General features: G+C 42.8%; 1 protein-coding gene across 1 annotated transcript in view; it reads left to right on the forward strand.

Annotated features, from left to right (window-relative positions):
- The window catches only part of LOC143280965 (kinesin-like protein KIF28), a 56659-nt gene that overhangs the window by 26943 nt on the left and 13143 nt on the right, over positions 1–16573 (forward strand). The window contains exons 10-15 of the mRNA XM_076585806.1: positions 2049–2179; positions 4776–4860; positions 8293–8414; positions 11728–11788; positions 12508–12634; positions 14664–14930. Coding sequence (XP_076441921.1) covers positions 2049–2179; positions 4776–4860; positions 8293–8414; positions 11728–11788; positions 12508–12634; positions 14664–14930 — 793 coding nt within the window. The remainder of the gene's footprint in view (positions 1–2048; positions 2180–4775; positions 4861–8292; positions 8415–11727; positions 11789–12507; positions 12635–14663; positions 14931–16573) is intronic.

A 16573-nucleotide genomic window follows, 5' to 3' on the forward strand; every position in this document is an offset into this window, starting at 1 on the left:
TAGTGTCTTTTCAGGTTGTTTTTTTGTGATTTAAATCAAAATGACATTTCTTCACAACACAATGGACACATGGAAGAAAGACAGAAAAAAACAAACAAAGAAACAAAAAAATAAACAAACAAAAAACCATCCCACACAGCCAGATGCGTAGGTAAAAAAAAAAGAAAAAGCGTTTCATTATTTAGACACATAATGAAAATTTATAGTGAAAAAAAAAGGGTTATAATCTAACCAACAAAAAAACGAAAAACAAAAACAAAACACCACCCATAAAAAAAACAACAACAAATAAAAACCCTGACAGTAATCATTGTTATCATCACCACCACCATATATGGTCATCAAGGATAAAGTCTGTCAAGGAAAACAAAACAAATGAGCAAACTAATAGAGAATATTTCACCAGTACAGACAGTCATCAAGATATTAATCATATTTTCTGCCAGGTTGTACTTTTGATAACTTTTTAGCCTTATTTGTAATAAATCTAGAAAGTGTACTGAATTACAGTCTGTTTCTTGCATATGTTTCTTAATGGCCATTAAACATTCATTAAAACTTGGAAAATGCACGTTCAATCCATACTTTCAGTTGAATTGTGTAATAGATTCCCTCGGTATCCAATTTTTGTACTTAATTGTCTTGTTTGTTATTTTGATATTTTTATAAAATATTGGTTGTGAAAACTACTCAGAGATTTTGTTTTACATGTTTGCAAAACTGATTGTAAGCCTTGAATACATGTTTTAAAAAAGGGTTATGATTAACTTTATGTAAAGCATAGCTAGAGTCATACTTTTCCAGTTCAGTAAAAAAAACAACACCTGATAATTCTGTAGTGATATTCCTCCATTCACGTTTCATTATGGTATATTTTCTCAGCCACACAAGTTTCAATGCTTCAACATATCTTTTAAATCTGGAATATTCAAACCCCAGTTTCAAATGTCGTCTTTCTACTGATTTTGTCTTGTTTACCATTCCACACAAATGGAAAACACATCTCCTGAAGATTATTAACAAAACCATCTGGGAGGTTTGGTAATAGAATCCAGAGATGTCTCATTGTAGATGGATTTTGTGATTTGAATACGGCAACTCTACCAACTGAAGTTACATTCCTTTCATCCAAACTTTGAATTGAGCTCTGATTTCTTATATTGTCTTTCTGGTACTTAGCACAGTCAGGGAATACGGCTGGTTCTTGATGAAAACAAGCGTTTTAAAAAGTGTGTTTCTCAATACTTTTTTTTTTAAATATATTTTTTTTTTAATTACAACAGATTTCTCTGTGTGAATATCGGGCTGCTCTCCCCAGGGAGAGCGCGTTGCTACACTACAGCACCACCCTTTTTTTTTTTTTCCTGCATGCAGTTTTGTTTGTTTTTCCTATTGAAGTGGATTTTTCTGTAGAATTTTGCCAGGAACAACCCTTTTGTTGCTGTGGGTTCTTTTACGTGCACTAAGTGCATGCTGCACACGGGACCTTGGTTTATCGTCTCATCCGAATGACTAGCGTCCAGACCACCACTCAAGGTCTAGTGGAGGGGTGGAAGATATTGGCGGCTGAGCTGTGATTCGAACTAGCGCGCTCAGATTCAATGGCTTCCTAGGCGAACGCGTTACCTCTAGGCCATCACTGCACACTTGGCTTATATCAGAGATTTAAACAAGCTTTCAATTGGTCCAACAGCATAGTGAGAGCTGTTTCATCAATGGGTTTTCCATTGCAATGGGAATTCATTTCAGTTTTGTCTTTTGTGAATGACAATGACTCTCAAACTAGGGGGGGGGGGGGGGGGGTTAGGGGGGGGTAAGATTGCACTCATTGTTAGTGCTGCAGCCTTGAGGACTAGTTAACCTTGGTAACCGTACCAACGCCAGCTGTCAAAAAGCCCTCTTGGTCGAGAGAGTGGAGATGTAACTTGGGCAAGACACTCTTCACTGAAATCAAATTCTAGTCCAGAGACTAGTAGGGACAGCGGTTGTCTCCCCTGTCTGATGGTCATAGTCAGACACAACAGACTGTCATGTATTGTTTTTCACAGGGCAAAAAACGTGACTGCGACTGTGAAGGTCAATGACTTTGACGTGGACATGGCTGTCAAAACTTGGGAAAACACCATCGCAGAAAAAGAGACTCAGCTCTCTGCTGCCACATCAGAGGAGGAAAAGGCAGGTAAGATGGAGAGTAACTCACCTTTGTATCTTCTTCTCCTCTTCTTCTGCGTTCACTCGTATGCACATGAGTGGGCTTTTACGTGTATGACCGTTTTTACCCCGCCATGTAGGCAGCCATACTCCGTTTTCGGGGGTGTGCATGCTGGGTATGTTCTTGTTTCCTTAACCCACCGAACGCTGACATGGATTACAGGATCTTTAACGTGCGTATTTGATCTTCTGCTTGCATATACACATGAAGGGGGTTCAGGCACTAGCGGGTCTGCACATATGTTGACCTGGGAGATCATAAAAATCTCCACCCTTTACCCACCAGGCGCCGTCACCGTGATTCGAACCTGGGACCCTCAGATTGACAGTCCAACGCTTTAACCACTCGGCTATTGCGCCCGTCACCCTTGTATATAATCAGTGTTCCACTGAAAACTTCTCTTAACCCTTTCACCGCCAAGCTCGCATTTATGCACAGGCGTGGTAGAGAACCCATGTCACTGAAAGGTGACCATTCATTGGTCTGTTATCCATGAACCTACTGCTCTTAATGTTCGGTGGTAGGATAGGCCATATTTTCTGTACATTGCAGGGGGAATCCCCAGCTATTCTCGGCCATTGTCTTTTCTGTTTATACCACAAGGGAATTTTGTACTCTGCATTGACTGGCGGTAAAAGGGTTAAGGTATGAAGTATGAAAATAGAAAATAAATTCCCCCAAAATACTATATGTGGTAAATGTGAAAAGTTAAAGGTCCCTTAACCTTTTATGGTCATCAGGGCTGTGGATTGATATCTACAATGTCTTAAGGCTTGGCACTGGAAGACACGGTCCACTCCTCTCCTCCCGTTGTTTTAGTATCAGTATCAGTATCAGTAGCTCAAGGAGGCGTCACTGCGTTCAGTCAAATCCATATACGCTACACCACATCTGCCAAGCAGATGCCTGACCAGCAGTGTAACCTAACACCCTTAGTCAGGCATTGAGAAAAAAAAAAAAAAAAAAAAATTAAAAAAAGAAAAGAAATAAAATAAATAAATAAATACATAGATAAAATAAAAAAATAAAAAATGATAGATAAATACATGAAAATACTACTACTAATAATAATATTTATAAGGCGCAAAATCTTGATGAAGTCAACACACACACACACACACACACATGCACACACACACACACACACACACACACACACACACACACAAAGACAACAATGATGATAAATAAGCAAATAAATGTAAAACATGCAGACACACGTTCACACACACACACACACACATACACACATGCATAACAGATATGCTGCAAACTTGCAGTTTCACAGATTGTTGTTTTAACTTTCCCCAGCTGAAGACAGGTACCCATTCACACCTGAATGGAGAATTGGAATAAAGTGCCTTTTCCAAGGATACAATACCATGCTAAAGTGTAGCCTTAAAACCTCATCCATGGTGAGCACAGGATCAGATGTCCAGTATGTGTGTGTGTGTGTGTGTGTGTGTGTGTGCACGTTGGCGCACACACAAAAAAAAAACCATTCTGACAAACGTGCACAGACATTTTCAAAGACAGACCACACACATGTAGACATTCATGCATACACATGTGCATGTACACACACACACACACACACACACACACACATAAAACAAACAAACAAACACACACACACACACACACACACACACACACACACACACACACACACACACACACACACAGGATGAACCTTTGGTCCCTTTTTGGGGACTGGAGGATTTCTAAAAACAATGTGACCAAGAACACAACTAGGCTTTTCAAAACGTTTGCATCAGTCAGTTAAGGTAAAATAAGGGTTTGCGTTCCATCCTATGCATGAGAAAGTCCCAAGCAACTTTACAAGTTTATAGGAATTTACATCTCCTTCAGCTCTCAACAGAATTTCAAACAGTTCTTTATCAAAGTTAGCTAGTTATGTGTTAAATAGTCCAGTTGGTTGTTTATTGTAGGTCCCCACATGAACCTCTTTTCAAATAATAATCTACAGAAGTAGTGCATACAATATTTGATTATTGATAATTTTTTTGGTCCTAATCCCGCTTCCCCCGTCCCGCCTCTCACACACACCCTTCCAGTATTATGTTTTTTTCTTTCTCCAATCACTGACACTCACCCTCTCCATTTTACATTTTGTACTTTATCTTTTCCACATTCTGTTCTCTCTCTCTCTCTCTTCCTTTCTTAGTCCCCTCCCCCTCAACCCCCCCCCCCCAACCCCTCCCCTCCAACCTCAACCGTCCCCACTTTCATTTGAATATACAGAAATGTTGATTTCTAATTAATAATAACAATCATCATTATGATAGAAATGATAATAATCCAAATGATAATAATAATATAATTTATTTTCAGTCTAATATCATCATCTTAGATGAACAGACTATAAATAAATAAACGAACGAATCTCAACAGAACCCACTTTTGCCTGCAGAAAATAATCCACAGAATGAGAGCACACACGCACGCGCATGCGCACACACACACACACACACACACACACACACACACACATTCAGTCATTGTACTCTGTGAGAGAAGCAACTTCATTGTGTCATTTCAGAGCTGGAAAAAGCCATTGGAATGCACAGACTGTGTATTCGTCAGCTGGAAGCCCCGTGGCTGGAAAAGGACACCAAGGAGAAAAGGTAGTCAGTTACCGTTCCCCGTCCCTCCGTTGTTACTGACCTGTTGTGTTGTTTTGTTTCGATTAACCCACTGAGCCCTGACACCAAGGAGAAAAGGTAGTCAGTTACCAATCCCCGTCCCTCTGTTGTGTTGTTTTGTTTCGATTAACCCACTGAGCCCTGACACCAAGGAGAAAAGGTAGTCAGCTACCGTTCCCCGTCCCTCCGTTGTTACCGACCTGTTGTGTTGTTTTGTTTCGATTAACCCACTGAGCCCTGACACCAAGGAGAAAAGGTAGTCAGCTACCGTTCCCCGTCCCTCCGTTGTTACCGACCTGTTGTGTTGTTTTGTTTCGATTAACCCACTGAGCCCTGACAGCAAGGAGAAAAGGTAGTCAGCTACCGTTCCCCGTCCCTCCTTTGTTACCGACCTGTTGTGTTGTTTTGTTTCGATTAACCCACTGAGTCCTGACACCAAGGAGAAAAGGTAGTCAGTTACCGTTCCCCGTCCCTCCTTTGTTACTGACCTGTTGTGTTGTTTTGTTTCGATTAACCCACTGAGCCCTGACACCAAGGAGAAAAGGTAGTCAGCTACCGTTCCCCGTCCCTCCTTTGTTACCGACCTGTTGTGTTGTTTTGTTTCGATTAACCCACTGAGCCCTGACACCAAGGAGAAAAGGTAGTCAGTTACCGTTCCCCATCCCTCCTTTGTTACCGACCTGTTGTGTTGTTTTGTTTCGATTAACCCACTGAGCCCTGACACCAAGGAGAAAAGGTAGTCAGTTACCGTTCCCCGTCCCTCCTTTGTTACCGACCTGTTGTGTTGTTTTGTTTCGATTAACCCACTGAGCCCTGACACCAAGGAGAAAAGGTAGTCAGTTACCAATCCCCGTCCCTCCTTTGTTACTGACCTGTTGTGTTGTTTTGTTTCGATTAACCCACTGAGCCCTGACACCAAGGAGAAAAGGTAGTCAGTTACCGTTCCCCGTCCCTCCTTTGTTACCGACCTGTTGTGTTGTTTTGTTTCGATTAACCCACTGAGCCCTGACACCAAGGAGAAAAGGTAGTCAGTTACTGTTCCCCGTCCCTCCTTTGTTACCGACCTGTTGTGTTGTTTTGTTTCGATTAACCCACTGAGCCCTGACACCAAGGAGAAAAGGTAGTCAGTTACCGTTCCCCGTCCATCCTTTGTTACCGACCTGTTGTGTTGTTTTGTTTCGATTAACCCACTGAGCCCTGACACCAAGGAGAAAAGGTAGTCAATTACCGTTCCCCGTCCCTCCTTTGTTACCGACCTGTTGTGTTGTTTTGTTTCGATTAACCCACTGAGCCCTGACACCAAGGAGAAAAGGTAGTCAGTTACCGTTCCCCATCCCTCCTTTGTTACCGACCTGTTGTGTTGTTTTGTTTCGATTAACCCACTGAGCCCTGACACCAAGGAGAAAAGGTAGTCAGTTACCGTTCCCCGTCCCTCCGTTGTTACCGACCTGTTGTGTTGTTTTGTTTAGATTAACCCACTGAGCCCTGACACCAAGGAGAAAAGGTAGTCAGTTACCGTTCCCCGTCCATCCTTTGTTACCGACCTGTTGTTTTGTTTTGTTTCGATTAACCCACTGAGCCCTGACACCAAGGAGAAAAGGTAGTCAGCTACCGTTCCCCGTCCCTCCTTTGTTACTGACCTGTTGTGTTGTTTTGTTTCGATTAACCCACTGAGCCCTGACACCAAGGAGAAAAGGTAGTCAGTTACCGTTCCCCGTCCATCCTTTGTTACCGACCTGTTGTTTTGTTTTGTTTCGATTAACCCACTGAGCCCTGACACCAAGGAGAAAAGGTAGTCAGCTACCATTCCCCGTCCCTCCTTTGTTACCGACCTGTTGTTTTGTTTTGTTTAGATTAACCCACTGAGTCCTGACACCAAGGAGAAAAGGTAGTCAATTACCGTTCCCCGTCCCTCCTTTGTTACCGACCTGTTGTGTTGTTTTGTTTAGATTAACCCACTGAGCCCTGACACCAAGGAGAAAAGGTAGTCAATTACCGTTCCCCGTCCCTCCTTTGTTACCGACCTGTTGTGTTGTTTTGTTTCGATTAACCCACTGAGTCCTGACACCAAGGAGAAAAGGTAGTCAATTACCGTTCCCTGTCCCTCCTTTGTTACTGACCTGTTGTGTTGTTTTGTTTCGATTAACCCACTGAGTCCTGACACCAAGGAGAAAAGGTAGTCAGTTACCGTTCCCCGTCCCTCCTTTGTTACCGACCTGTTGTGTTGTTTTGTTTCGATTAACCCACTGAGCCCTGACACCAAGGAGAAAAGGTAGTCAGTTATCTTTCTTCATCCCTCCTTTGCTGCACACCTATTGTGTTGTTTTGTTAGATTAACCCATTCTGCCCCAGGGAGCTTACAGCTTTGGCCAGGCTTCCATGCCTTACCGATGCAGAAAATGATGAAAATACACTGTTTTTTCCTCCAAATTAAGTGAAAACTCATTCAGAAATACTGCCAAAGTTACGGGTTAAGGAGTGAGGTGGCAGAATTTTTAAGAAGCTTATCAGCAATACAGTGTCCGTGACGGTCCTGCTTTGAATCCCACTCTAGCCCGTACTCCCAGGATTGGAAAATCAAACACCCCCGAAAGCGGAGTATGGCTGCCTACATGGCGGGTTAAAAACGGTCATACACGTAAAAGCCCACTCACATATATACGAGTGAATGTGGGAGTTGCAGCCCAAGAACGCAGAAGAAGAAGAAAATCAAACTGAGCATCTCGTCATTCGGATGAGACAATAAACTGAGGACCCATGTGTACCATGCACTTGGTGCACTGAAAAAGAACCCTGGCAGCAAAACTCTTGTCCTCTCGCAAAAATATTCTGCAAAAATAATCCCCTGTGGTACACAAATGTATATGCATGCACTCAAAGGCCTGACAAGCGTGTTTGGTTATGCTGCTGTCAGGCATCTGCCAAGCAGATGTGGTGTAGCTTATATGGTTTTGTCTAACTGCAGTAATGCCTCCTTGAGAAATTGAAACTATGATTTATGCTTATGTATGAATATGAAAATGTTTTGATGAGATGAATTTTGATGCCAGAGGAATACTCGGGCGCAGAGCTGAACGAGGTAAAAGGTTGAAGATCCCAATGCTTCATTCATGTTTCAGTCAAATGAACGCTGGTATGGATTACAGGATCTTTAACGTTCGTATTTGATCTTCTGTATGCGTGTTCACACGAAGGGGGTTCAGGCACTAGCAGGTTTTGCACATATGTTGACCTGGGAGATTGAGAAAAATCTCCACCCTTTACCCACCAGGCGCCGTTACCGAGATTCAAATCCTGGACCCTCAGATTGAAAGTTTGATGCTTGAACCACTTGGCTGCTGTGCCTGTCACTAATTCATCAGCACTGGGGGTACTAAGTGGTGACCTAACCACAGCTGGACGATGTGGTTTCAGTGTTACCTGGTGGTCCACCAGTGTCCAGCTTCAGCAGGGGCAGTTAGAGACCACGCCCTACCTGCAGAACATCAGTGATGACCCCCTGCTGTCCGGGGTCACCAAACACCTCATTCCTCAAGGTGGGTTTCAGGGTTAGAGGTGTGTTAAAGTGTGTGTTAAAGGTGTGTAGGTGTGTTAAAAGTTAAGGGGCAGTTAGAGACCACGCCCCACCTGCAGAACATCAGTGATGACCCCCTGCTGTCTAGGGTCACCAAACACCTCATTCCTCAAGGTGGGTTTCAGGGTTAGAGGTGTGTTAAAGGTGTGTAGGTATGTTAAAAGTTAACCCTTTCGCTGCCAGGAAAATAAGATTTAAGTCAAATCTATTTGCCAGGGTTTTTTCACAAAAAACGGGTATAAATTTTCCAAAAATTCTGTGCTCTTTGTTATTGGAGAAAGACCCATAAAAGTATATATTTTCTGAAAGGTAAATGAATAAAGAATACAAAACACATGCTGTTTTCCCATTTTATATATTTTTAGTGACATGCTGTTGTTTTGAAATCAGTGTTTTGTTTTTTGTCACATTTTCAACTTGTTCATTACAAACATTAGTCAGGTAATTTGCACAAAAACATCATATTTTCTGGACAAATGGATATCTGCAAACACAAAATCATACTAGAACAACCACAATATATATATATATATATATTTTAAGAGATTGATACATAATACATTGTGACTTCTCCAAGTGATAAGATGGATGTGAGGCCACGCCCCCTCAGTCTCCACCCCCTCCTCCTCACCCCTCTCACACGGTCACTTGATTCAGTTCTCATCAGACCGCGTTGGCTGCGTGCCAAGAATATCGCTCTGCTGCTAATTCGGTCATCTGTCGTCTGCTAACATGTGTACAGCCGGCATCACTCACTGACAGTCGCATCTTGGCCACCCCCTTCATTATTCATTTATTTTCTATCAGATCGTCCTATAAATGTTCATCTCTATCTTCTCCTTCGAATTTACGCTTCAATTCTTTCTGAGCATCAGCTAAAGAAAGAAATCATGGTTGATTTAGTTCGTCACGATCGCATGTCTTGAGCACGGCGTCAGTCCGACATTTTGTTGAGCGAGCGAGGAGAGAAGTCAGGCAAACACTTGGACAGTGACCCAATCAAAACGTTCAAATAAAGGACTGCTTCATGACGTAGATGGGGTTTCTAGCTATAAATAGAATCTAGAGAGATTCCCCAGGCTAAAGCTACCACTATTTTTGCCAAGGAAGTGAATGCAAACCAGGGAAAAGTCAGAATATTTCGATGACGAGTTATCTCGTCATGCAGGCAGCGAAGCATACATGCTTGCCATGACGAGTTATCTCGTCATGCAGGCAGCCTAGGGGTTAAGGGGGAGTTAGAGACCTCGCTCCACCTGCAGAACATCAGTGATGACCCTCTGCTGTCCGGGGTCACCAAACACCTCATTCCTCAAGGTGGGTTACAGGGTTGAAGGACGTGTCAAAGGTGTGTTAAAATGTGTTAAAGGTGTGTTAGAATGTGTCAAAGGTGTGTTGAATTTGTGTCAAAAGTGTGTAAAAGTGTTATAAAGATGTTTTAAAGTGAAGGGGGAGTTAGACACCATGTGCTACCTGATGAGCTTCGATGTTCCAGGTCACCTTAAGTGTCATTAAATAAATAGATAAATAACTAACTAAATAATAATATAATTAAAAGAAAATAAATAATAAATAAATAAATAATAATAATAATAATAATAATAATAATAATTTTATTATATATATATATAAAAATATATAAATATTTTATTTATTTATGTTTATTTTTATTTATTTATTTATATATTTATTAAAAAATTTTTTTTTCTCAAGGCTTGACAAAGCGCGTTGGGTTCCGCTGCTGGTCAGGCATCTGCTTGGCAGATGTGGTGTAGCGTATATGGATTTGTCTGAACGCAATGACGTCTCCTTGAGCTACTGAAACTGAAACTAAAGCCTCATTCCTCTGGGTTGAACTTTCACCATTTATACTTTGCAGAGTCAGGGAAACAATGTCAAAGAGACATTGAGATGGAAAAAAAAAAATTCGACAAGCACACAAAAATTGGGGAAAAAAAAGGGAGATTAAGATGTAATAAAATTTGTCTTTGTTTATTACGTTGCTGTTGGTTCCAGAGATAAATGCACAAGTGGCTCCTGTGCATGAACATTATGAAGTAAATATCAGTGTTATTTCATCTTGTGGTTTCCTAGGATATTACATTCTTGTCACAACAGATTTGCCTGTGCGTAATATGGGGCTGCTCTCCCTTTGGAGAGTGTGTTGCCACAGTGCAGTGCCAATCCCCTCACCCCCCCCCCCCCTTTTTTTTTAAATTTTTTTTTTTTTACTGGCTGCAAGTATAGTTGTTCTCCTATCAAAATGGATTTTCTTATTACAGAAGTTTGAAAGGGACAACCTTTTTGTTGGTGTTGGTTCTTTCATTTGCGCTATGTGCATGCTACACGCAGGACCAAGGTTTATCATCTCATCCTAATGACTAGCATCCACACCACCACTCAGAATCTGTTGGAGGGGTGAAATTACTGGTGAGTGTGGGATTTGAACCTGTGCGCTGAGAACCTCTCACGACGGGCGCAATAGCCGAGTGGTTAAAGCGTTGGACTTTCAATCTGAGGGTCCTGGGTTCGAATCTCGGTAACGGCGCCTGCTGGGTAAAGGGCGGAGATTTTTCCGATCTCCCAGGTCAACATATGTGCAGACCTGCTAGTGCCTGAACCCCCTTCATGTGTATATGCAAGCGGAAGATCAAATATGCATGTTAAAGATTCTGTAATACATGTCAGCGTTTGTTGGGTTATGGAAACAAGAACATACCCCGAAAATGGAGTATGGCTGCATACATGGTGGGGTAAACATGGTTATACATGTGTGTGTGTGTGTGTGTGTGTCCGTGCGTGCATGTCATTTTTAGTAATATATACCCTTTTTTTGTTGGATGTTTTCATTTGTAAATATTGTTGTGCAATACCCTATTGTCTTAACATGAGTATGTGTGTGTGCAGAGGGGGGGTTAGTCTATCGTCAGCTATTGGGAATTCTTATTTGACTAGTTTTAATTGCTTCTTATGTTGCGCATGATGATTTTTTTTTTTTTTTTTTAGTGTTTACAACGAGCCTGCGATTGCACAACTTAATTTCCATGTGGATTAATACAGTGTTTTTGATTTGATTTGATTTGATTTGAAAAGCCCACTTATGGGAGTTGCAACCCACAAACGAAGAAGAAGATGAAGAAGAAGAAGATTCTCTCGCTTTCAAGGCAGACATGTTACACTCTAGGCCAACACTCCCCGTATTTGGATGTAGGATATGGACATCATGAAGAGTGATGACAGTGTTATCTGATTCCCTGTCCTGTTTCTGTCTGTAGGTCACACCCTGGCCGGCAAAAGTGACTCAGATGAAGTTGGCATTCACCTCTCTGGCTTGGGGTAAGGCTTTATTATTTGTATTTTGTATTTCTTTTTATCACAACAGGTTTCTCTGTGTGAAATTCAGGCTGCTCTCACCAGGGAGAGCGCATCGCTGTACTACAGCGCCACCTTTTTTTTTTTTTTTTTTTTTTTTGTATTTTTTCCGGCGTGCAGTTTTATTTGTTTTTCCTATCGAAGTGGATTTTTCTTCAGAATTTTGCCAGGAACAACCCTTTTGTTGCCACGGGTTCTTTTACGTGTGCTAAGTGCATGCTGCACACGGGACCTTGGTTTATCATCTCATCCAAATGACTAGAAAAAGGTTTTTTTTAAAAAAAGGTTAAAGGACCAGCCGCTGTGGCAAAGTGGTTAGCATCGCGGACTGACGGATGGGAGGATGTGGGTTCGAATCCTAGTGGAGGTGTTTTTTTCAGCCCGTGGCCGGCTCCTACTCAGAGTTGAGTGTGCTATGGGCTTAAATGGGGAGACTGGGACCACACAGTCGAGTATCATCAACTTGCGTCTTTCGGTGTGTTGCTCTAATTAACTGACCAACACTGCAAGTGTCTGTATCTCTTGGGGCTGGATAACACTGGGATATCATTATCGTCATTATCATCATCATCATCATCATCATGATTACTGTCATCATTATAGATATTTTCATGATACTTATTGTCATGATAATTATCATGATCATCACTATTGTCATTGTAATTATCATATGATGTTGACAGTATCCAGCCGTGGCATGCCATCTTAGTGAACACGGGAACTGCTGTGTCCATTGCACCGTGCAGCAGCAGATCAACCGTTCATGTCAACGGCCGTCCCATCCATGTTGCAACAGAGCTTCATCACTTGGTGAGTACCGCCATCTATAGGGTTCACAAAAAGTTAAGGATCAAGGGTGCTATGGGAAGACTGGAACCACACAGTCGAGTATCATCCACTTCACAGACACATCTTTGGGTGTGTCACTCAGATTCCCTGACCAGCACTGCAAGTGTCTATGTCTTGGGCCTGGTTAACGCTAGGATATCATCATGACAGGAAGCGTAGAGTACAGCCTTGTCATTTTGTCCCAATCCTAAATGGACCTCCATAGCAGCAGCATCATCACCATCATTGTCGTTCTTCCTTCATCATCATCAGTTTTACAAAAATAAATTCCCGAAGGCTGTGGCCTTTGATGCCCTGCTCTCATAGTGACCTCAGTTTAGACCCCCACTCCACTTCCTTGCTTTGGGGTAAGTCCTGTCAATGCCTTCCGTGTTGGCAGATTCATGGGGGGTCTGTTGTTGGTGGGTGATGGCGGTCTCCACTCTAGGGGGGATGCTCACTCAGTCTGGCTCTGCAACTTGGCCATTATTGTCATAAGTAGGAGGCTCAGTAGGTGGTGTCCAAAGTACATTAAATCAGAACAGACACCGCTGAATACCACCGAAAAAAAACCTCAGCTGGCAGTGCAGGGTCTCCTCTGGTGTGTGGCCTCCTGGCGACCTGACATTGAGAGCTCCCTATGAACTGCCAGTGCTGGGACTGTGACAGATGGGCCCAAGTGTGGCTGTGTTTTGGGGGGATTCAGAATGAGCAGCATGGAAGGAAGGAATGCCCCTGAAACAGCACAGATCATAGGACAGCAACAAAAAAAAAAAAAAAAGAAAAGAAAAAAAGAGTTAAGAACCACTTGGAAACGTGTGCAATTTTCTCCTTAGGAGCGTGGTGAAATGATGCTAAATTTCAGACAAACATTGGTGTGCAGCTAACTGCACTCAGTGAAAATTAATGTTCTCTAATTTAACCCTTTCACTGCTGAACCTGAGTGAAGTGAGATCAGTGTGGAATGCACTTGGAGTTCAGTTACTGCTTTCTGTGTTCTTGTCAATGGCGTCATTACTTTTGCTGATCTAAAGTAACGCACTCCCAAGAGGATGAAGAAGTCCAGATAAAGAATGTTGACTGACATCCTGACCTGTAAGCTCTGTCTGATCTCAGTGAGGTGACAGCCCTTTACTAACATCCTGACCTGTAAGCTCCGTCTTGTCTCAGTGAGGTGACAGCCCTTCACTGACATCCTGACCTGTAAGCTCTGTCTTATCTCAGTGAGGTGACAGCCCTTCATTGACATCCTGACCTGTAAGCTCTGTCTTATCTCAGTGAGGTGACAGCCCTTAACTGACATCCTGACCTGTAAGCTCAGTCTTGTCTCAGTGAGTGAGGTGACAGCCCTTCACTAACATCCTGACCTGTAAGCTTTGTCATATCTCAGTGAGGGACAGCCCTTCACTGACGTCCTGACCTGTAAGCTTTGTCATATCTCAGTGAGGTGACAGCCCTTCACTGACGTCCTGACCTGGAAGCTTTGTCATATCTCAGTCAGGTGACAGCACTTCACTGACGTCCTGACCTGCAAGCTTTGTCATATCTCAGTCAGGTGACAGCCCTTCACTGACGTCCTGACCTGTAAGCTCTGTCTAACCTCAGTCAGGTGACAGCCCTTCACTGACGTCCTGACCTGTAAGCTCTGTCTAACCTCAGGCGACAGCCCTTCACTGACGAGCATTCTCATCAGCAGCAATCAAGGGGTTAAAAGATACATGCTTGTCTTTTTGGGGGCTGTTGGGGCTGGGTGTGTGTGTGTGGAGGGGGGGGGGAGCGAGGGAGAGGGGGGGTGGGGGGGGGGCATTAAAACAGGTTACACGAGTGTGAAAAAGTGATTTTTATTCCAGCAGTGTAATATTTTGGAATTCAATAATACTCAAATGTATATTGATACTCTAACAAATTGTCTTCAATCACCGATATGTGTGACTGGACATTAAACAAAAATTCCTCTCCAACATTTTGGAAAAGTGGTCGTAAGTTTGAAAAGTGGACTTCTGATTCACAGGACCACGTCAAATTGGGAGCCGGTGAGTTATTCATCGTCGTTGGTTTCCCAGACAAACGGACGGCAGGGAAGGCGAGTGCAGTCGCACATTCCTACGAGAAATGTCTGACGGAGTTTGCGGAGAAGCACCCTCTGGCGCCCAAGATCAAAGCTCCTGACGGCAGCAGTGTGCGAGCCCAGACTGCAGCTCTCCTAATGCTCCAGGAGTTCACTGAGCTGCTCTCCGAGCTGGCTCAGGCTCAGGCTATGGCCGTAGTGTTTGACAAGGTGAGGTCGGTATTGTATTGTATTGTATTGCATTGCATTGTACTGTATTACATTGCATTGTATTGCATTGTATTGTATTACTCTTTTTGTCACAACATTTCTCTGTGTGATATTCGTGCTGCTCTCCCCAAGGAGAGCGCGTCGCTACACTGAGAGTGCCACCCTATTTTTTGTTTGTATTTTGTTCTGCCTGCAGTTTTAATTGTTTTCCCTATGAAAGTGGATTTTTCTGCACAATTTTGCCAGGGCCAATCTTTTGTTGCTGCGGGTTCTTCTATGTGTGCTAAACGCATGCTGCACACGGGTCCTTGGTTTATCGTCTCATCCGAATGACTAGCGTCCAGACCACCACTCAAGGTCTAATGGAGGGGGAGAAAATACTGATGACTGTGGGATTTGCTCAGATTCTCTAGCTTTCTGTGTGGAGATCCCGTGTGCAGCATGCATTTAGCACATGTAAAAGAACCCACGGCGACAAAAGGGTTGTTCCTGGCAAAATTATGTAGAAAAATCCACTTTGATAGGAAAAACAAATAAAACTGCAAGCAGGAAAAAAAAAAAGGTTGGCGCTGTAGTGTAGCGACGCGCTCTCCCTGTGGAGAGAGCAGCCCGAATTTCACACAGAGAAATCTGTTGTGATAAAAAAAAAATGCAAGTACAAATACAAATATACTTGATATTTTCACTCTTTGTCATGAGAGATTTCACTTTGTGCAATTCAGGCTGCTCTCCTCGCCTAATGGTAGTGCCACCCTGATTCTTTCCCCCCCCCCCTCCCCCCCCCCTCCCCCCCCCCCCTTCTTACTAGTGTATTTGTTTTAGGAAGTGTTGGGGGAGGGGGATGGAAGGGGAGACAGAAAAACCAATAGACTGACAACAGAACGGACAGGGAAAAACCATTTACAGTGACCCACAACCCACCGACAGACCTGGAGGAATCTGGTGAACACTTCTTGTGTGCAGCGGTGCCCCCAGTGACTTTCCACAGAGCTGAGGGGAGCAGAAGAAGAAGAAGAAGAAGAAGAAGAAGTAACAGTAACTGAGGGAGGCGTCACTGCGTTTGGACAAATCCATACACGCTACACCACATCTGCTAAGCAGGTGCCTGACCAGCAGCATAACCCAGCGCATTTAGTCAGGCCTTGCGAGAAGAAGAAGAAGAAGAAGAAGAAGAAGAAGAAAAGAAGTAGAAGAAGAAAAAGAAGAAGTAGAAGAAGAAGAAGAAGAAAAAGAAGAAGAAGAAGCAGAAGAAGAAAAAGAAGAAGTAGAAGAAGAAGAAGAAGAAAAAGAAGAAGTAGAAGAAGAAGAAGAAGAAAAAGAAGAAGAAGAAGCAGAAGAAGAAAAAGAAGAAGCAGAAGAAGAAGCAGAAGCAGAAGAAGAAAAAGAAGAAGAAGAAGCAGAAACAGAAGAAGAAAAAGAAGAAGAAGAGGAAGAAGAAGCAGAAAAAGAAAAGAAAAAGAAGAAGAAGAGGAAGAAGAAGCAGAAGAAGAAGAAAAGAAGAAGCAGAAGAAGAACAAGAAGAAGTAGAAGGAGAAGAAGAAGAAAAAGAAGAAGAAAAGAAGAAGAAAAGAAAAAGAAGAAGAAGAAGCCCCCCCCCCCCCCTTTTTTTTTTTAATGTATGAGCAATGATTTCTTGATTAGGT

Source organism: Babylonia areolata, chromosome 4 (assembly GCF_041734735.1).
Source record: "Babylonia areolata isolate BAREFJ2019XMU chromosome 4, ASM4173473v1, whole genome shotgun sequence".
Classification (NCBI taxonomy): Eukaryota; Metazoa; Mollusca; class Gastropoda; order Neogastropoda; family Buccinidae; genus Babylonia; species Babylonia areolata.